Below are 22,331 nucleotides of genomic sequence, written 5' to 3' on the forward strand. Positions count from 1 at the left end.
TATAAATGGATGATTGTTGTAAAGTTGATAATCTAACACTGAAAGTTACCTTAGACAAAGGTGTCAGCCAAATAGAGTTTATTAAGTTTTAGGATGCCATTGTAGGGCTGTTCTGTAAAGTGATGTAACAGACTGCAGTTCAGGGGAGGCAGATAGACAGGCTTGGATGTGAAGTGGAGTTATTGCCTTGGAGACACAGAAAATGGTTGTGGGAGATGTATAATGCAGTGACCAGCAAACAAAAACATCATCTGACAATAGGTGGAAATGTAATGTGTGTTTTAATGTTTAATTAACAAAAATGAAATGCATAAAATGTGCAATAATTATCTCGAGGGCGATGAGAACGCAGATAGGAGAAAAAGGCTTTGAAGGCTTTTCCTAACCTTTTTATGTTCCCCCTCCCCACTGTGAAAAGGGACGGTGTGATGGCTTTCATGGTGCTCCTGCTCTTTGTGTATTCCTCAACATCATGAAAACGGTTTTTAGAATTTCTTGTAACTTTAAGAAACGGCTTGTCAGTACAATTTAAGGTACATATTTTAATTGCTCGTAGAAGGAAATTGCCATCAATTAAGGGCTCATGTACTGAGGTATGACTTATATGCTGTATTATCTTTTAATATTTGCATGTATCATATACATTTTAATATTTTACTGTAGCATTTGTGCAACAATGTGGAACGAAAGAATTTTAAAGTCTACATTTAAAGACGACTTGAGGCAAGCATTACTTTTTTTTTTTTTTTTTTTTTTTCCTTCTCTTCTCCCCGCAAAATTATTTGGGGGCGTTAATCTTCCAGTTAAAAGTTTAAATGTATCCATGTTAACATCACTGTCCATGTTGCATCATCTTATCACCAAGGGAACAGATATTGAACGTTTTCTGTGCCTTATCGGAAAATTGCCCTGAGATAACAATTTCAGGGATCTGAACTAGCATATTGCTGTTGTCATCCTTGCACTTGGAGGCACTGGTACTGCAGGAATGTTATGTGATGATCTCAAAAACTGGAGTAGGCACAGAAAACTTAATAATCTTCATAATATTGCCCTTGTGTTTAGAGCCACCACTCTATTTTCATAAACTGAGACATGAAAAAATGCAGCTCTTTTTCACATCCAGTATTTTTTTCAACCTTTATTGCAAATAATGGTGTTGTCTAGAAGTTGCTTTATGAGGACAAAATTTTTCTTAAAAAACTCACAACAGTGGGTAGTAACTTGAAGTTGCAGTTGATTTATATGAAATATACCTATAGGAAATGATTTACAATGAATACATCTTTCAATGTATTGAAAAATTTAGCATGAACATAAGATACCCTTTGACAAGGTGTGTCGTTGCTCAGCACACTGTAGGCACTTGAGATTTCGCATTGTCTTGCAATCACACAGCTTCTTCAGAGTTCTTCAAAAAGCCTTCGCAGAAAGTTGAATATGAGGCTCCCCCGGCTCCCAGCGTGTGGGCGTTCTGAAGTCTGCCTTCGTTTTTATTGCCATTCACACATTCAGGAGGGATGAATTAGATTCACAACTTTGACACTCTTTGTTCTTGTGTATTTCTTGAGTAGATGTTTCTGTCTGTTAGCTCGACTAAAGTTTTACCGTCTCCTTTTCTACTCCGTGGTGTATTTTACTGAAGAAGTTCGGGTTAAGTGTGTTCCTCAAAGGTACAACAGCGCTCTTTAGTCTGGGATTTGAACCTTTCTGGTCAGTTCCTTATTCCCTCAACCAGTGGATCCCAACAAATGCAAGCTGAGCCCATGAAATCAGAATATCGGTTGGCTTCCGTCAGTTTGTGAAGCTACTGTGGTGCTTTTTCTGTGTTCCTCAAATTGGTATTCCAGAGTGTATGTGGCACATTACTCCATCTCTGTCAGGGCTTTGCTCTGGATGCTGCAAATCCTATGTAATAGATTTCCGAGGATCAAGCAAACGGACATCAAATACTTGTTCTTTTATTTTTTTTGTAGAATTCATTTATTGGCTGTCATTTTGATTTAGAAGTTGTTTTCGAGATCATCTCCTTTGGGGAGGGTTGGGTGTCGCTGGAAAGGGAGAAAGGTCAGAAAAGGTCAGCGCTAAATGTCGCCATTTAGAAGGCAATTTGTGTCACGCGCTCAGGAAGATCCATTATGATTTCGTACAACCAGCTGGAAATAGCAACTGTGTCGGGTGTAAGTCTGGACAATTGAGTGTGCATCTAGCACACGCTGTGCCTGTGTCTCCCTTTTGGCAAGAAACGCAAATACACACTGCCCTATCCACATGTCCTTTGCATTTTAGTTTATTCACGTTTATTTGCTGGCACTTTTCTCCAAAGCTCATTGCAATGTTAGTTAAGCTGCCTATGATTATTTTCCCATTGATGCAGCTGGATATTTATTTTTTTCATTTGTTGCTAGTGAAATACATAGAAAGCTCCACATCAAAAAGATGAATCCTGCAAAATGTGTAATGAGCACATTATTGGTGTGGGAACTGAGAAGCGGCTGGTACAGCAGAGGAAGTGGTGTTCCCTTCCTTGCAGAAAATGATAGACGGTTTCAGCAGGGGACACCAAGGATGTCAGATTTGCAGGAATTCTGGGGGGGTCATTACAAGGACGAAAGAGCCCTCCCCATCTGCTCATGGTGCTCAGGTGGCTCAAGCCAGGTGCTGTCTGCTCATGTGCAGAGGTGGTTTGATGCTTGACACCAGTCAACTTGTACTTGCTGCTCACCAGAAAAAAGCAAATACCCACATTAGGTCATATTTTTTACAGGGACAGCACATTATAGCTAACACATTAGATATTCCCTCAGCATTTGCACACTGTATGATACCATGCCCCTATGAAAGCTGCAATTCCATAATTTTGTTTTTGTTTATTGTTTAAAAAAAAAAAAAGTTTTGTTCTGACTTGTTACATATAACTAACATCCTAGTGTCTGAGTGGAATGATATGCATTCTGCAAATGCATTATTGACATTGCAGTAAGTTGCCAAGAAAGATACAAGCCCTTTTTGATCCCAGGCAGCCTGTGTCAAAGATAGAAAACCTGGGCTTAATTATCAAGCTGTGCTGGCAACACCAAGTGGTTTTTTTTTTTTTTTTGGGGGTATTCAGCCCAGTAATTGAGAGAAGAAGCATGCTGGGTGGCTCTGGGTGTTGTTGGCAGTAGCGTAAAGGAGGTGCATGATGTGAGGGTGATGTTCTAACTCCCAGGGATATGACGGAGGTGGTCCACATCAAGGACAGGAAGGAGGTTATCCATGAGATGAAGTTCTCCCCTGATGGCGCGTACCTTGCGGTGGGTTCCAACGATGGCCTGGTGGATATCTATGCGGTGGCGCAGCGCTACAAGAAGGTGGGCGAGTGCAGCCGCTCCTCCAGCTTCATCACGCACCTTGACTGGTCCGTGGACAGCAAGTACCTACAGACGAACGATGGTGCCGGGGAGAGACTCTTCTACAGGATGCCCTGTGAGTAGCCAAGGATTTTTCCACAAGTGGATGGAGTTGCTATGAGGGAAGGGAGAAAAATTTCCATCATAAAGAGGTAAATTTAAGATGCTGAATTTCCTGAATTTCTGCCAAGGGGTTTATAACAACAGCTGATACTATATTTGTATCAATTTCCTGTATCATACACTCCCTGTCCTTAAGTAAATATTCCTGCTGTGACACACTTTGTTTCTGGGTGAAGGACTTTCAGGCAAACCTGCAAGGAGAGCTATACAAAAAATAAATTGGAATTGAAAAATATCTGTAATTCATTAGTACAGGAAGTCTTGCATCTTCGATAAAAGCTTTTAGTGACATGGTTTGTTCGGTGGCCATTGCTGCATAACTGCACTTAATTGATCTCTCGCTAAGGCCAAGAGCCTTTGAGAGGTAATACATGGTGAAGTTTGACTACTAACAGCAGAAATACACAACTGCACAAAGCTGTGCTTGTTTGTGACATGCTAGCAGGTAAAAAACCTCCGCTTTGACTTCCAACTTGTGAAGATATATTCTATATTGCAGCAAGCTTTCAGCTGATCCTGTTTGCTTCCAGGGAATGTGAAAGGAAGCAATCTTTGTGTGTCTGCTTTCATGACAGCCTTGTGATTCCTTTCATAATGTCTGGCGACTTGGTGTCTCTGTTTTTAAGAGTCCTAATCTGCGCATGGCTTAGGCGTTTTTTCTTTCCAGTGTTCCTGTTACCTGTGATGCGCTTGTCAGCTCAACTCAGTAGCCGTCACCATCAGCTTCAGACCAGTGCTGATGAAGCCTGAGCCCATTTATTGGCATTAAGGAAATTTTTTACCCTGTAGCTCTCTAGGTGTATTCCCATCGTTGGCTTTGTTTTTGTTGCTGGGGACTGGGGGAAGGATACTCGCCAGAAGATACTCAATACTTTACGTTTATATATTTAGCTGATGCTTTTGTCCAAAGCTACTTACAATTATTTACCCATTTATGCAGTCTGTTAATCTTACTGGAGCACTTTTTGGGTAAGTCCCTTGCTCAAGGGTGCTACAGCTGGAGGTGGGAATCAAACCTGCAACCTTGGGGTCCAAGGCAGCAGCGGAAACCATTGCACTACCAGTTGTCCCCATTTAGCAAATATGTGTCCAAAGTGATACACAACTCGGAGTTACTCCTCAGTCTTTTGCACATGGCCTGAATAACCCAGCTTTGTGTGTTTATTTTATTTATAAACAGAATAAATACAATTGTCAAATCTGAATCGCCATAGTTGATGCCAGCTTTTGGACAATGTCTGATGATGTTCATGACATTTTTGTCAGGTCATTTTCTCTGCCTCTTTCTATTAGCCTTGTACAAATGGATAAAAAAAATAACAGCATTCAGTGTGAGACCATCAACCTGGCATGGAGATATACTTGTGTCTCTTAGAACTGTTCCACCAACACATTTGACAAACAGGACTACAAAAGCAAAAAACAAATATATCATTCTGTCGAGGTTGCAGATCACAAAACGTAGAGAGCTACAACCATTATTGTCATTATTCAGTATCATTCATCCCAACTGGATAACCGTTAACTCTGTGAGGGCACAGCTAATTGGGGAGCAACATCGCAGCAGGTTTTGAGAACATATGGCAGGTCAAAAAAGGTGGAAATGTCTCTAAACTTTGTTTTCTTTGTACTAAATGTTTGTTTTTATTTTCTAGATTTGTATCTTATTAGTGCACCCAGGTTGACTTGTTTATGCACTTAAACATGTTGTTTCTTAGCAACTGCCAACACTGTAAAACATCATTTTAAAATTATATTTTCTATTACTGTGGACATTCAGTGAAACTAAAGTGTCTATGTTGCATTAGACATTTGTCACCCTTTCCCTCAAAGCTGGGAAACATATAACAACCAAGGAGGAGACCAAGGGAATCCACTGGGCATCATGGACATGTGTGATCGGTCCAGAAGTGTGCGGCATCTGGCCCAAGTACACAAACGTCAATGACATCAACTCTGTGGATGCCAACTATAACCACGCTGTGTTGGTGACGGGGGATGACTTTGGGCTTGTCAAACTATTCCGTTTCCCCTGCTTGAAGAAAGGTCAGATTCTTTCTATTAACTTCTTCCTTATGCTCTTAAACCTTTCTCATGCTTTCAGTGGTAACTATGGTGTTCATAGTCTTTAATTACCCATATTATTGTAATCTTCTCTTAATGTAATGCATAAATTGTACTTTTGCTGAGATGTACATCGCTTTGGACAAAAGTGTCTGCTAAATGAATAAATGTAAAATGTAATATGAAAATAATTCTAACTGTGCTCTTTCCTTCTGGGGTCCATTTCTTGTTGCTCCTAATTTCTAGATTTTTTTTTTTTGGTGCAGGAGCAAAATTCAAGAAGTACATTGGGCATTCAGCCCATGTGACCAATGTGCATTGGTCACATGACCTGCAGTGGGTTCTGAGCACAGGGGGAGCAGACCACTCTGTGTTCCAGTGGAGGTTCTTGCCTGAGGGAATCATGAACGGCGTCCTGGAACCCCTTCTTCAAGGTAGAAACCCCATTAGCTTATATGACTGCGCACAGTTTATACCTGAGCTGAAATATTTAGAATGCCGTCTGCAACAAGCCCCCATTTTATTTTTCAAAGCAAGCCGAGTTTCCTCTGTTCTCTGCAGCTGAGAATTCCATTAACATTTCACAAGCAATCCTCCAGGAATCATTCGCGGCACATTGCCGTGGAAACTTGTGAAATTTGCATGCATAACCATATTTTGTGGGTACTGAAATATTCATTAGATGCATATGCATATTGCCGCTTGATAAGCTTTTTTTTTTTTTTTGTATTCCCTGAATAACTTGCTGCCATTAGACCATAATCCCGTCACTAAATGATGAAGACGAGCTGTCTGGGAGGCTGTAACTTTTCCTTTAGTTCAGCTTTGTTCTGGCACAGTGAGGGGAAACTGACACGGTGGATAAACAGAGTAAAGGTCAGCAATGGGAGTGCCACAGGGTCCTGTACTGGGTCCCATACCCATGTCTCTCATAATGCATCTGTCTCCTTCCAGAGGGATACGCCGATTCATACAGTGAGGAATCTGACTCCGACCTCTCTGATGTCCCTGAGCTGGACTCTGATATTGAGCAAGAAGCGCAAATAAACTATGACCGCCAGGTATGTGAGAGCACTCATTACAGGCGCGCTCTTTTTTGAGATTAGATTTATTTGATATAAATTATGCATGTGCCTTAGATGAAAAAGCAGCCAGTTGGTGGTACTTTGTTTATTTTATATGTTGTATATTTCAGTTTGTTGTATAATCCCCTGATGGCAATTTGACAAAATCTGGAAGATTTTAACTTTGGCATAAATGAATTAAACATTAGAGAAGTTTAAATTGATTCCAGTGTGATTCGGGTCTCTTTTATGCGGACCCTGCTGTTTTCCAGAGCTGCGGACCAAAAATTTAGAATAAAAATCATCCTTAGTTTGTTTCTTGGAACAAAAAAGCTAGTTCCTCAACAAGCATAGGTACACGAGAGTTTGTTTTTTAAGGGATGTTTCCTTGAAGGGGTTATTGTACTTTTCAGTGTGCTAACAAAACTTTAGGGCAATAACACAAAAGCATAATCCTGATGGAAAAGTCCAACCCCACATGCAGACGGACATAAGTTCAAACATCTCAATTTTGTTGCATCCTCTAAGCTGACACAAGGTGGAAAAGGGAACCATTTCTGTATTTTGCAATGTGACTGGAGCAGCGGTCAACCCAACGGGAAGGACAGATAAATGTTGGGCCATTCCAATATCTTATCTGGAGCTTTATATGCAATCTCAGCTAAGTAGCACGCTGTTCTTCAGCGACAGTCTGCGGGCACCCCGGCATCCACAAGTTACCACTCCCCCCTCTTATCTGCACAAGGCAGCTGTGTTCACGTTTGTTGCCGTGCCAGTACTGTTTTCATGCAGTTTACCCCCCCACCGCTTTGCCAAGCACGAACGATGTCTGCGTTCCGGGCCGATAAGAGTTTGAAGTCTCCGCTTCTTTCCATAGTGAGCTGTGAAGTCTGTTTCAAATAAGTTAATAAAACAAAAATTAGTCAGACATTCAAAAAGCACAGGATGCCCCAATTTTTTCTCCCACATGGGGGCGGCAGGTGGCATCGTTGGAGCCTCTACCTTTGAACTTGAAAGACAGGTTTGGATCCCATCTCCTGTTGCAGTACCCCAAAAACAAGGTGGTCACCCTGAATTGCCTCAGTAAAAATAAAATAAACAACCAAATGCATAAATGATTGAAGTCGTTTTGGAGAAGTGTCAACAAAACATAGTTGTCTTTTTTTCTGCTTTTTTTCTGTGCAAGTCCTCGGGCCGCAGACACCCGAGTTCTTGTGTTCAGATAAGAGCAGAGCTACCCAGACGACCTGGGCTGCAAGTCTGTCCCCAGAAAATGTCACATAGGCAATTAAACATCCTTTCACACCAGGCGAATGTGCCATAGCTTACAACATGATCTTTTTCCTGCCAAAAAGTTCCGTTCTCTTTATTTTTCCCTTTTAACATCGTGCACTGAGTGGTAATAGCAGGGGTTCCAAAAAGGGCAATTACACTCCCGACAAGCTGAGGGGAAGTGCTTGGAAATGCAGATGAGTGAAGAATGCAGTATGAGAGACATCCAAAGCTGCCGACATTAAGGCTTCCCAGACTCTTGGAACGTAATGTGTTAGAATACCTTAAAAGATTAAATAGGTAATTAAAAGTGATGAAATAATTATCATTTTTCATTATGAGGAGGTTGCTTGTAAGACACAAACGTTTCAGATCATCTTGTGTTAGGATGGATATTTTTATTACATCATCATCCCATGAATAGTCCTTTCCTCTACAGTTCCGATGACCTCATGCGATTTGGCTGCCCTCTTTCGTAGGCACTGGAGTGCTTCAGGTACATGCTGGAGGTTTTGCGGGATGTTGTTGGGGCTGTACTCCTGAGCAGGGTACTTAACCTCAGTCACTCTTGTGTAAATGGATCAATGTATGACCTAGACATAAAATGTTCGGTAAAATGTAGGAAATAAAAGACTAGATAAACATCCACTCCTGCCTTCATTATTTCCCTGAATGTCACTGAGGATGTCCTGATTTCCAAATGCAGCACAATCAGCAGCGATGGTTTTCCTAGATTTATCAGCTACTTTTACATTATTTGACACTTTTCTAAAATCATTTAAAATGTTAGGGTACCTACCATTATTTACCCATTTATACTGGGTAATTTCTCTTGGAAAAGTTTAAGGTAAGTACCTTGGTCAAATGGTACTACAGCAGTAGGTGAGATTTGCAGTGTGTGATGTTCTGATTCAAAGGCAACAGCTCTGACCAGTACACTATGGTCTGTTCTGCAGGGTTTCCTTTTTTTTGTTTTGTTTTCTATGGCTCTTTAATCACCTGCCCTGCATTGCAGCTAAATCCCCAGCCAGATACTGTAATGTTTGTCATCTTGGCCTCACCTTCCATATGCCCTCATAGGTGTACAAGGAGGATCTTCCCCAGCTAAGGCAGCAGAGTCGGGAAAAGAGACCACCAGCCAGCTCACTGAAGCGGCAGAAGGTCCCAGATGAGGGGCTGCGCCTACAGTTTGTCCACGGGTAAGGTCAAGTCTCAGGACGCAGATGTGGTCTCCTCGCTGCTGGTAGGTAAGGTCAGCCCAGGGATGAAGATGAGATCTTTTCACCTAATTTAAGCAAAGTCTTACCGGAACATGAAAACGGTGTGTCTACGGTTAGGTCTGCTCACTAATGAGAATAAGGTCTTCCTGCTGCATGCAGGTGAGCTCTGCCAACTGAAGATGTTTCCTGGATGCATCCCTGGGGGTGTTTGTTAGATGGGTCTATAGAGATGGTGCTTCCAAAATGGTGGTCAATTTGGATCAGGAATTTTCAGATTGTAGGGATTATCTCACTGAGGACATAGCTATTGTGATGCAAAAAACGGAAGTCCCAGAATGCATTGGAGGATATTAAAAGGTTTAGGATGAAATTATACCAAAGCTGATGTTTGAATGGCCATGAAACTTAGATTAAGGGCTTTCATTTGTTTTGCTTTTTTTATGCTAAATATGAAAATAATGTCTGGTATTTTTAATGTTCTCTTTAGACTATTTTTTTGTGGACTTAACAAAAAAAAAAGTATTAACTCTCGGTGCCGTGCACAAGGGGATCTGCCCAGATTTCCACATGCCCTGTCAGTCAGTGCCACAGCAACCTGTCAGCATGGGTGGTTCCTTGAGAAGTCACTTCTGTTCATTAAAGTGAATGGAAAATGATAGCCCTCCATGGCGTCTTTCCAGACAATAGGTTGAAAGTGCACCGTGTAATAAAAGGACAGTAGGCTACCCCATGTGCTTTGAGGATGAGAGGAAATCTGCTGGAAGACTCCATGCTTCAGTGAAACAGAATTTGCCTGTGAAATGAGTGTTCTCCTCTTCCTGCTTGAAGACACTGACTGAAACTCAATTTGCTGTAAGGAGGCATTGGATAAAACCCTACGATATTTTTGTAGAATATTTTATTTTCAGACAGTTTCTGTTGATTATAAATGATGGAAAATACAGTGCAAGGGTTGCACTGGTTGCCTAAAATAAGAATACATGTATTTGTCCTCTATATTATAATGGTGCAGTTTGAAGTCTGATAACCTTAATGAACTCCTTACTCATTCCTTTTACTTCGCCTTTCATAGAACTGTGCAGATCTGCTGTCCCCCCCCCCCCCCCCCCAAGTTCCAAACCTGCTTTGAGAAATGAAAAGCATTATAGTGCTTACGTTTTCATCGCAGGCTTCATCTAAGTTCTGCACAGAGAAGGAGATTAATCAGGAAATTCAATTTGCTGCCTGATTTTCTCTTTTTATTTTGACCGTTCTTTTTTTGTGCCCAGAAAGGTTAGTGGGGTGTTCTGCATGCAGAGTCTTTTTCTCTGAGAGTGCTCGTCTAGAAGTATTCATGCCAGCTTTTCAGGAATAGCATACAGTTCCTGTTTATCAACGAGAGGTACATCGTCGTCTGTGTACCGCGTTCTCTGACGGGGAGCAGCTCTGCGGAATTAGGAAAGGTTCCCCTTGCCCTAGTGGGATCCAAAGTGAAGCGTTAACCAGCTCCCTTCTTGTTACCTGACTTTCTACACCTCCCATTGTCTAATTCATTAGCACAGCTCTCACTCCTCTGCTGTTGATGGTGTATCTATGTTGCCTGGTAACGCAAAAGTACTGGTTGACTTCACATGCACCTCTTCCAAGGCTTCCTCCATACATGTGTTGGGATTATAGTGCTTTTTTTTGTGGTTCATTAACAAAATCCCTATTTAAACTAGTCTAGCAGTTGGTCCAGTAGGTGGCATAATGGTAAAAATACTCATCTTGCAATGAGAACGTCCCCACTCTTGATCAAGCAACTTACCCTGAATTTACACGGTAAAATTAACCAGCTGTATAAATAGATAAATCAACATAATTATCTTAGCGTATGGATGTAAATGTGTGTTTACACACTCTCTCCACATGATACCCGCAGCTACCGTGGCTATGACTGCCGGAACAACTTGTTCTACACTCAGACAGGCGAGGTGGTGTACCATGTGGCCGCTGTGGCCGTCGTCTATAATCGGCAGCAGCACACACAGCGCTTCTACCTGGGTCACGACGATGACATCCTCAGCCTAGCCATGCACCCACTCAAGGACTTTACGGCTACGGGTCAGGTAAAAACCCACACCGCTGGGTTGGTTTCCATGGAAACAACCTTTAGCCCTAAGTGAAAGCTGCTTCTGTGAATTCAGTAGCAGCTGATCACATTTTTATTTTTCCCTGTTGTTTTGAAATCAAAGGCTGTAAAAAGTGTTGGTAGTAGCCTCAGTCCCACAGAGAGAACATGGTACTTCCCACGCGTTGCTTTACAGGTGGGCCGCGATCCAGCCATCCATGTGTGGGACATCCAAACCTTGAAGTGCTTGTCTCTCCTGAAGGGCCACCACTCAAGAGGGGTGTGCGCACTGGATTTTTCTGGTACGGCTCTCTGGTGTTACCCGTGGATCATTAGCTATGGTATCTCTTGCTACATGGGCTTAGGGGAGTGAATAAATCATGTCCATCCCAGACTGGACCGGTACTTGTACTTTGTGGACTTAGTGTTTTTTAGGCACAGCAACCCTCAGAAAGGCTTCCTAGTCTAACAGGGTGCCAAAGCCAAATATTACTAAACTAAGATGTACTTAGTTTTTGGTTGGTTCTGACCCATACTGTACCAGTCAAAAGTTTGAGTACACGTGGGGAACTGACGTGTCCTAGATCTCTGGGAATTGCTGAAGAGACAGTTTCCTTGATTTTCTGGTCAAAGCAGTTAACTGAATGCCTGGGGGGGCTATTTTCTGGCAAATGGACTCAAACTGAACTAGGATTGTATGTCATCAGGGTCACTAGTATAAGCTGAGTTAGCATCCCATTTTTGTCCAAAGTCAGATCTGCTGTGTACTAGTTGTGAATAATGGACGATTCCATCTTTCAGCTGTTTCACATTTGTTATTTTTTTTGTTTGCATATTTGGTTTGAGCCTTTACCACACAATGACATCGTTTGGAATTGAAGAGGGAGTTTGAAAGTATTCTATTTGTGCCAGCACTTTCTTGTCCAAATTACTTATACTAGCACCATATGGACAAGCCTTCCCCACGGGGAAGCTCCAGATTCCACTGAAAAGTGTATCACCAGAGAATGCTCCAAGCATACGGTTAAGGAAACAGTCATCTTTGATCCAAGCAGGCTTTACCTTTCACTTCTTTTGGAGCTGTGTCACCAGGCTTTTTTCGTTAATTTTCGCTCCACATAAATGATCCTGCACCCTCAGCATCTGGAGTAGTGGAGGAAGACAGAGACAGCATGTTTAGGGAAGTGTGTTTCTCTTGCTCAAAGGATTAGCTGGAGCATGAACAGCTTTTTCTCTCCCTTGCAGCGGATGGGAAGAGCCTGGTGTCTGTAGGGATTGACGACAACCACACCATTGTCGTGTGGGACTGGAAGAAGGGAGAGAAACTGGCAACTGCAAGGTACTTTTTTTTTTGGAAGGATCTGCAAGGCAGAGGTGGTGGGCTCTGCTTGTTCCTGTTACAAAGCAGAAGGCCTCTCATGAAGTTAGCAGCCCAGAAAAGGCCTGGAAAGATGTGTGTAACGTGTTTTCGCTCCCATCCAGGGGTCACAAAGACAAGCTGTTTGTAGTCAAGTGTAACCCCCAACACATGGACAAACTGGTCACTGTGGGGATGAAGCATATTCGCTTCTGGCAAATTTCAGGTACGTTGTCACTGCAGAGGCTAGATGCCAAAACTAGAAGTTCACTACACTGCTGATGTTTTGCATAAACAGGACAAGATATGAGGTGCATATGTGTAAATGAGAACTTTTATAAATATAGGTACATATATTGGCTTCTGAATAGACCAAACATTACAGTATTAAAGTATACAGTATTAAAGGTTATGTGTGTTTAAAGTGTACAGTATTAAACATTAAAGTATACAGCATAAAGGAATCTCCACGCCTCAACCTCCTCCCAGAAAACTGAGTTTGAAACTGCGAATGACCAGGCACCAGTTCCATGTCTTATAATGATGTGTCGTTCCTACAGGTGGGGGACTCACCTTCAAACGCGGGATCTTTGGCAACCTGGGGAAGCTGGAGACAATGATGTCGGTGTGCTATGGGCGGACGGAGGACTTGGTGTTCTCAGGAGCAGCCACAGGGGACGTGTACATTTGGAAAGAGACGGTGCTTCTGAAAACCATCAAGGCCCATGATGGACCTGTGTTTGCCATGTACTCCCTTGACAAGGTATTGGCAGGAGAGTTCGAGCAGAGCCCTATAATCCTCCTTACCAAAGCTGGGTTCCATTCTCCAGTTTTTGTGTAGTGCCAGAATTTATTTGCATGTAATTTATGCAAATGGAAGGAGAACTGAAAGAGGAACTGACCTCCGGTTATGTCCTCTCCTGTTTGAACACACTGTGACCCAATGCATGGACAAGGTTGCCTCATGGCATTAATGGTAGTGCCTCATTTCAGAATCCCTTTGTTTATTCCTCTCAATCCCACCCCTTTACCAGCCTGCCCTGTGTTTCTGGGCTGCTCTTCTCATCAGGCTCTCATGCCCAGCTAAATCCAATTAGGCCCCGCCCCACCAGTCACAGCTTCAGAGAGTGAAAAACAGAACCACTTCAGAGGTCACTGTTGATTTCCAAAGCTACCCATATATTTGAAACGCATGGGTATGTGGGACTGAAATGAGTTATGGATTTTCTCCACCTTTTCACAGCACAAGGACCGCCTACACCGTGCTCCAAGGAGACCGTCCAGAGATCCGTTGTTCCTTTGACCCCATGGTTTATCCTGTTTAATTGCAGGCGGAGGATGGCTGAGGAGGGCAGTTTAAAGGCAAAAAGCAATGACTCGAGAAATGAAACCTCCTTGGGAGAAGCGAGTCACCAACTTGTGAAGCAAATGGTCCTTGTTGTTTTGACAGATTCACAATAACCCTCCAACAGCAAAGTTCATTTTCACCCCAGTGTCCGCATTTGTTCAGAGCACAGTGGTTTAGCCTTAAGGAGCTCTCAGGCGAAGAGCGTAAATAATGGATGTGAAGCCCTCCAAGTCATGATATCGGCAGCAAAGACAACATTGTAAGGCGGTTTAATTAACCTACGCAAATTAAAATGCCTTTTCCTAATTGGTCATTTCTCCACTTCCTCTTAATGGCAGAGACTTCATTAGTGTCTTAATGAAAATCTGAATTATCTAACGCCACTGTAGCCTATATTGGCTGGAAGGAAATTTAACCGTTGCTAAACAAATAGGCTCTGATTTATTTCCCCTAGTGGGGCTGTATGATGCTCCATAACAGCACAATGCAATAACCTTTTAATGGATCTTACAATTAGATAAATGAGGCAGGAGTTAATGACGAATCCCCAAAGTAACCGTCAAAACATAATGAACTGGTTCAACTTATTCCTCGATTTCTTCCACGTCAAATGTTCTTTGTGTCTGCGTCCATCCTTGGAGGTCAGCATTGAGCCACAGAGGGAGAGGAAACGGACATCTCAATTTTCACCGCAGGGTGCCAATCTTAACTGTCTTTTCTCTCAAATCTATCTGCAAAGCAAGACATCTCCCTGTGCCTTTGCAGGGCTTTTTTTTCTTTTTTTATTTTCTTATTCATTAAACCTAAATTAAATATTTGCACATTTTGTGGAGGCATGGGGTTTGTGGTAGGCTGTGCTACAGGGAGCCCCTTGATGGCGTTCAGCTTGATGGTTATCCCTAACGCTCTCTTGTTTTCCCCTAGGGATTTGTAACTGGTGGGAAGGATGGCGTAGTGGAGCTGTGGGACGACATGTTTGAGAGGTGCCTCAAAACCTACAGCATCAAGAGGGCGGCACTTTCTCCTGGATCCAAAGGTACCATTCGAGGCTCGTCGCTTTCCTGGTGCGAGTGGTCTGCAGCACAATTGACCTCAACTTTCACACTCTGCTTGTGAACAGGTGGTGTAGTACTTAGAGCTGTTGCCTTGCCCTCAGGATTTGGGTTCAAATCGTTGCTGTTGCTGTGGTACCCTTGATCAAGGTGCTCACCCTGAATTGATGCAGTAAAAGGTACTCAGCTGTATAAATGGGTAAATCGTTGTAAATAGCTTAGTGTACAAACTTGACAGTGTAAAAGACCTTTGAGAATGGAGTCAGATAAGTCAATAATAACACAGAGAGCAGATTGTAGGGGCCGTTTCCTTTCATTGTTTGTTTTATTAGGATGAGGTCAATATAATGCTTACAGAGCAGTGAAACACTCTGATTTAGAATTGCTGCAGTACATGTAAGAAATGCTGCCGCTTTTGATTTTCTTGGCAGAAAACCGGCACTGCCCAACCCTCCTTTTCAATTACCTTTATTTTTAATTGACTGGAATCAGTCCAGCTTCTCTAATGTTTTCTCAGTTCTCCTGCTTTTGTGTTTTGGCACCTCGCTCAGTACAATGGAGTGTGTTCCCAAAAGCTGTTTGTGTTCTGCAGGAGAAAAGCTGAAAAGCACGAGCGTAACCTTGGGCATAGCGTGCTGCCTGGTGTAGGAAGGGACGGCATCGGCGGAAGCTTGCGCAGGGGCAGCCACGGGAATGTGGGCTGTGTTTGTGTGGTTTTTCTGTCGTGTTCCTTTTATATTCTTTGATGGCTATTCACTGAACATCTCAGCACATTGTGTCGCCTGCTTGTCTTGCCACTAAAAGCTCCCCCCGCCCCATCCCTCAAGAGCTCGGGAGAGATGGGTATGAAGATGACAGGCTCTGCGGGAACTGGATATCTTTTTTTAAGTGACATTCTGAACATCCCCCCTTAGATGTCCATCTCGCACTGTCCCCCCAAATCAGAATGCCTGACAGTTGAAATGGATGTAGTAACTGTCCACACACTGATCTTGACTACCTGTTGTGTTTTCATTGCTTGCCTTTACTCACGGGTCACTCATTATATGCTTAATTCTCCAATAACCCAATCTTTTCTAAGGCTGTAGATAATGAAATGTGTAAAAATAATATGCCGTTGTTTCATCGGTTGTCTTCAGAGAGCATAAGACAAAAAGAAGCAGTGCTTTGAGGCTTTGACAACTTTCATATGAAATCTGTTCAAGCATGTGCATTGCCATCATTGTAGTCCTTACTGCTGGTAATGGGGTTTGATATACAGTATGCCTGCTGTTGCTTTCTTGCTGAAGGGTGTCTAATGCTGCCTCCATTTGTCCATCTCAGGAAATGCAGCTGCTCTCAAGTCTCAGTTCACAGCCTTAAACTTTCCTTTCGTGGACAGAAAAAGACTCATACATGGACACTAGAACCTGCTTCAGGAAATACAAAAGCAGGACATACCCCTACTTAAGAAATGTTTGAATGAAGGTAGACTAGTGAGGGGGCAGCTACTTGAAGGGGCGGATGGGGATATGTTTTTTCATTTTACTTTGCTCACCTTCAGGGTTGCTGCTAGAGGACAATCCCTCCATCCGTGCCATCACCCTGGGACATGGTCACATCCTGGTGGGGACAAAAAATGGAGAGATACTTGAGATTGACAAGAGTGGCCCTATGACCCTGCTGGTTCAGGTGAGTGGAGGCAGGGTGGGACCAGGTTCCCACTGATGTTCAGTGACAGATGCTTTCACCTAGAATGACCTGCCATTTGACTCATTTACACAGCTGGAAGTTGTGCTGAAGGGCCCTACCGGGGAACTGAAATGCACAGGTTTACAGCTCCAATTCCATAACTCTCTGTATCCAGGTACCCCCATCCTCGAGCTCATCTGTAGATCTCCCATTACTGTTTTTTGGTCCATACTTTTTTTATGCCCTTGGACAGCTGGGTTGTGACAGTTCAGTACTGAACACCTGGCAGCTTTCACCTTCCGTGCTACAGTTTTCTCAGGACCACGACAGCCCTGGTATTAAACATTGGTTAGTGGAAGGTTCACGATGTTGTGAAAGAGACCACATTTCTGAGAATGGTCTGGTTCTTCATGAGACAAAGGTTGAACTGTAAGATGGTCGATACATGGCTTCTGGCACTGCTCTAGCTTGATGTGTAGATTGAGTTACCCCGTGCCGGAAGACTCCTCATCAGTCAATGTCTTTGCACTTCGATGTTGCCATGGTGATGAGTCAAGACGGTCGTTACCAGGCTGGTGAAGGTTAGCCATGATTTCATAAAGTCATGGACACCTGCTATTCATTTTATGCACTACTTTATTGTTGACTGGCTATTCATGCCTCACTCAAGCTCCACATGAAAAATCCATAGCAGTGGTAGAAAAATATACAAATACTTAATACTGGAGGTGCTTTAATGTAATAACAGGCTTGCGCAGTGGTAGGATTAGCAGCAAACATCATATTCAGTAAGTGACTTGCTGTTGTGGATTATTAAATAATGTGGGACTCCTGAATTTGTGAGCGAATGACATCTCTTCTCTGTTTAGGGTCACATGGAAGGGGAGGTATGGGGGTTGGCAGCCCACCCCCTGCTCCCCATCTGTGCCACGGTGAGCGACGACAAGACCCTGCGCATCTGGGAGCTCTCTTCCAACCACCGTATGGTTGCTGTGCGCAAGCTCAAAAAAGGTGCTCCTTTTATACAGGTTTTCCTGTGGCATTTCTTGTGGGGTCCAGTTGGTGAGGAGAAGTGTTGAGGGTCGATTCAAATGAATCGATCATCCTTTTCAGGCACTGCTGAGCATGTGCGCTCCGCTCTGTTCCAGGCGGAAGATGCTGTGCCTTCTCCCCAGATGGGAAAGCCTTAGCTGTGGGCCTGAATGACGGCAGCTTCCTGGTGGTCAACTCGGATACGCTGGAGGACATGGTGTCCTTCCATCATAGGAAAGAGCTCATCTCTGACGTCAGATTCTCTCAAGGTACGGCAACCACTCTTCTGCCGTCGAGCCGAACGTATTTAGGGGTAATTTCCCATCCCCCAAGTTGGATCGCTATGCAGAAAAAAGATCAGACAGGTTTCGGTTCAGATCTAGTTTCTTGAGAAAATGTAAATAAAGACCCAGGTCCAAAAATGTGTTTCAGGAGAATTGATGAGTCTAAATTCCCTGTTTGTGTGTGTGTGTTACATTGCTCTGCTGTTTACATGTGTAAACAACTGTAGGGAGTTTAGTGCAGTGTATCTAATATTGAAAGTCACCTTGGAGAAAGAGATAGTGTTATATAGTAATCATTCTCCCTTACTTTGAAGAAGGGTTTCTGCTAAGTAAATATATGCAGATAAAGTAACTTATTATATTGTTTTATCATTGCTGTCTCATTGTTGGAGCAGCATAATCTAAAAAAATAAATAAATAAATAAAAACTACAGGAAAAGTTAGCAGCTCACACGTCACGTGTGAGTGTGTAGACTTGTCACACTTGTGGCTCTGATCCTCCAGACTCTGGCAGGTACCTCGCTGTGGCTTCCCATGACCACTTTGTGGACATCTACAACATCCTAACCAGTAAGAGGGTTGGAATCTGCAAAGGGGCCTCCAGCTACATCTCCCACATTGACTGGGACACTCGTGGTGAGAACCTGGGTCACTCCACACAATACAAACCGACTTCCATCATCCCAAGAGTTTCTGTTGTCTTCAGAATAGCTCGGCGTTTATATCATTGATCAGGGACACAGTGGTGAAACCGTGATCTATTGTGTGAATGGTTTTAAAGGTGTTTAAAAGTTATTAGGTCATACGCCATATTGTCAAAGGATGGAATAATGTCTTTCTTTTAAATTCCCATGACCACTGTTAAGTAGAAGCTGTAAATTGCTTTATTCAGTGCAAATACTTTAAGTAATACAAGGCAACACAAGCCTTTTTTTTAAAAAGCAAAACAGTTGCCTGTAGTGTTTAGATTTTTGTTCTCCAGGGATCCAAGTCATATTTTTTCTTGTTACAGGTAAACTGCTTCAAGTTAATTCAGGTGCCAAAGAGCAGTTATTCTTCGAAGCCCCAAGAGGGAAAAGGCAAACTATCCGTGCAGCTGAGGTAGGAATTGCAAATTAGCTGGTGTTAAGTGGTAATTTAAATGGTTTTCTTTTTCCTGACGTGTGACGGACTGGCGTCCCATTCTGGTTGTGTCACCTCCCCCTCCAGCCTTACGCCCTGTGTTGCTGGGTTAGGCTCCAGTTTGCCGCAATCCCGCTTGGAGCAAGCGGTTTCAGCAAGTGTGTGTGTGTGTGTGTGTGTGTGTGTGTGTGTGTGTGTGTGTTTCATGACATCTTAAACCAAATGAAACCTATATGACTCATATTTGAGAGGTGGAGCAATTCTTGGGGTCACAGACTGTCTGAAATTGCTTCTTTCTGTGTTCTGAGGATGAATCACTTACCTCTCTTAATTGGTCAGATTTGGTCAGTTATGGCAAAATGGGGAAGGTCAGATATCGTAGTCACTGGCTGCACACAGGTCCAAGTGCAGACTTTCAAATTGTGTTTCTGTGGCATGTACATCTGCCGCCCAGATTGAGAAGATTGAGTGGGCCACCTGGAGCTGCGTCCTGGGCCCTACCTGTGAAGGCATCTGGCCCATCCACAGTGACATCACAGAGGTCAATGCTGCCTCACTCACCAAAGACAGGAAGCTGCTGGCCACAGGGGATGATTTTGGCTTTGTCAAGCTCTTCACTTACCCAGCCAAGGTGAGAGGTCACTGGGGTCATTGCTTGGGCAATAGCATCCACTGCCGGGATGAGGGTTCGGCTCCATGTTCTCAAGCATCTGCAGAGACGGCAAGAGATGTTTTTATGAGCAGCAGGATTTCCAAGGATTGGGAAAAAATCCTTTTAGTTGGGACATTGTATGAGGATCATAGAGAATATTGGTGGTCTTCGTAGCTCAGGTAGATGGTTGAGGTGTTCGTTGTTCGCCAAGCTTGGCATTTAGGTTGCGGACGTTTCGTCACCAGTCAGTGACATCATCAGTGCGCAAGTTGTGTGATTTGTGTTGGATGCTTCCTCCTTTGTATATGGTTTGATGGGTGGGATTGCCTGAAGCTTGGACATATGGGACATTGTATTTTTTTGTTTAAAAACAAAATGGTACTACAGTGCTGTCAAAAATATTTGCCGTTTATTTTTGCAGCTTTACCATTAAATTTAATAATATATTTTTGTCAGTTCTAGGAGTGTATAAACAGAACCAAAGAGAGAAATGACACCAGTATTTTTTTAATGTAATTTCCTTGGTTTGGAATATAATGAATGGGCAATCAGTGGTGTGAAAAAGTAATTTCCCCTTCACTGTCAGTAGCTCTTCCCCGCACCTTTAGCTGCAATGACTGCAATAAAACCCTCCCTGTTACTGTTGACCAAGGTCTCATATCGCTGTGTAGGAATTTTGACCCATTCCTCCATGCAAAACTCCATTTAGCTCAGCAACATGTGCAGGTTTTCAGACAATTCTTTTCAGGACACGACATCTCAGTTCAGATCATCACTTTGACTAGGTTATTGCATAACTCAAATTTTTTCATCCATTCTCATGTTGACTTGCTTGTATAATTGGGATTGTCATGTTGCTGCATGACCCAGCTGCTCTTAAGATTCAGCTCATGGGTTGTGGCCTGATGTTCTTTACAATTTTCTGACACTAAGAGGAATTCATGGTTGTTTCAATGACAGCAAGGTGCCCTTGTCCTGTGACTGTAAAACATCCCCAGAGCATCACACTGACACCACCATGTCAGTAGTGGTTTGTCTCCTGAAATGCCATCCGAAAGTTCAAACTGTAGATGAGCTGTTGTAGTGGGCAGTGGTTTCTACCTTGGACTGTCCCATGTGTCCCATTTTTTCAGTGTCATACTTATTGTGGCGTTATGAACCCACTGACTTGAGCTGAGCCATAGATACCTGCAGTTCCCTCAGTGATGCTCTGGTGTTTTTTTTTTTTTTTTTTTTTTTTTTTTTTTTTTGCCTGTGAGTAAATTTAACATTGCTAATTGAGAGACTTTGGCAGCCAAACTCTTTGATAGATTCACTACTGTTCCAAATTGTCTGTGTTAAATGAGTATGGCTCTAGTTCTAGAGGTTCAGAGTCTTAGAAATGGCTATATAACCAAGTCCAGACTGAAAGGCTTTGGCATATTTTTTTTCTGGAGGTCCTCAGAAATGCGCATGGTGAATGAGTCCCTGTTTTGCTAATTTGGTTTTTGGTCATCTGTAGTTAAAGTATATTGGATGGGGGGCAGCCCAAATCAGGTCTTTCAGGTATATTCAAACAGCTGACTCTAACTACCCCCTTAATTAGGTTAATCAAAGTTAGGGGGCAGTTCTTTTGCTCACCTATGGCTGCATTTTTCATTTTCTTCCACACCAAGAAATGACAAACAGTATTGGTGTCATATTTTCTCTCTCAGGCTCCATGCATGTACTATTAGTATGCGTATACGAAGTAAGATTGTATCAAATTTGTTGTCTAATAAAAAATGAGGGAAATATTTTTCACAGAAATTTGCATTTTGGTTGAGTTCATATATTTATAAATAAAAGTCTGACACAGTATATTTATCAGAGGCTTTATTGCCATCTATTGTCTGAACAAGTGCAGGCAACACAGGTTGCATTTGCTGTTAAAAGCCAAAATTTTAGGGTGAATGATGAAAATATGGATTAAACACAAATAAATGAACTAAAAAACATTTATAACTTTGAAAGTCTCTAATTTGACTAACATGAGTAGCCACTGTATTTCAAAATTTGCTCCTTACGGTTGGAATTTTCCTTTGGTCTGCAGTGACATTTACATTTATTCATTTAGCTGATGTTTTTCTTTTAAGACTTACAATGATTTACACATTTTTACAGCTGGGTAAAGTACCTTGGTCAAGGTTATTATAGTAGCAGGGAGAAATCAAATCTGTGACCTCTGGATGCAAAGGCTGCACCATTAACCACCATGCTACCAAGTCCATTTATTTTGTATAAACAAAACCACACCATTGTGTGTCCCCTTTGTAGGGTCAGTATGCCAAGTTTAAGAGGTATGTGGGCCACAGTGCCCACGTCACTAATGTACGGTGGTCCCAGGATGACACCACACTTCTGACGGTGGGCGGGGCTGATACGGCGCTCATGATCTGGTCCCGAGAGGCAGCAGGAAGCCGCGAGAATCGCCCAGTAGATAGTGAGGAGTCAGACGACGACACAGAAGAGGATGGCGGTAGGTCTGCTGCAGGGCCACACCTTTGTCATGTCTACTATTAGTTTCTTGCTCACTGCGGTCACGTCTTGGGCGGATCTTCAAAACGGGGG

General features: G+C 42.8%; 1 protein-coding gene across 4 annotated transcripts in view; it reads left to right on the plus strand.

Moving 5' to 3' along the window:
- LOC108932871 (echinoderm microtubule-associated protein-like 6) overlaps window positions 1–22,331 on the plus strand; it is a 90,996-nt gene that overhangs the window by 46,986 nt on the left and 21,679 nt on the right. For all 4 annotated transcript variants that reach the window (XM_018749553.2, XM_018749554.2, XM_018749555.2 and 1 more), the window contains exons 9-26: window positions 3,212–3,468; window positions 5,349–5,561; window positions 5,846–6,013; window positions 6,534–6,640; window positions 8,996–9,114; window positions 11,036–11,222; window positions 11,421–11,526; window positions 12,470–12,563; window positions 12,707–12,807; window positions 13,142–13,344; window positions 14,854–14,965; window positions 16,525–16,652; window positions 17,522–17,663; window positions 17,801–17,953; window positions 18,473–18,604; window positions 18,981–19,069; window positions 19,545–19,721; window positions 22,038–22,239. In XM_018749553.2, coding sequence (XP_018605069.1) covers window positions 3,212–3,468; window positions 5,349–5,561; window positions 5,846–6,013; window positions 6,534–6,640; window positions 8,996–9,114; window positions 11,036–11,222; window positions 11,421–11,526; window positions 12,470–12,563; window positions 12,707–12,807; window positions 13,142–13,344; window positions 14,854–14,965; window positions 16,525–16,652; window positions 17,522–17,663; window positions 17,801–17,953; window positions 18,473–18,604; window positions 18,981–19,069; window positions 19,545–19,721; window positions 22,038–22,239 — 2,690 coding nt within the window. The remainder of the gene's footprint in view (window positions 1–3,211; window positions 3,469–5,348; window positions 5,562–5,845; window positions 6,014–6,533; window positions 6,641–8,995; window positions 9,115–11,035; window positions 11,223–11,420; window positions 11,527–12,469; window positions 12,564–12,706; window positions 12,808–13,141; window positions 13,345–14,853; window positions 14,966–16,524; window positions 16,653–17,521; window positions 17,664–17,800; window positions 17,954–18,472; window positions 18,605–18,980; window positions 19,070–19,544; window positions 19,722–22,037; window positions 22,240–22,331) is intronic.

Source organism: Scleropages formosus, chromosome 4, assembly GCF_900964775.1.
Source record: "Scleropages formosus chromosome 4, fSclFor1.1, whole genome shotgun sequence".
In the NCBI taxonomy this organism is placed as follows: Eukaryota; Metazoa; Chordata; class Actinopteri; order Osteoglossiformes; family Osteoglossidae; genus Scleropages; species Scleropages formosus.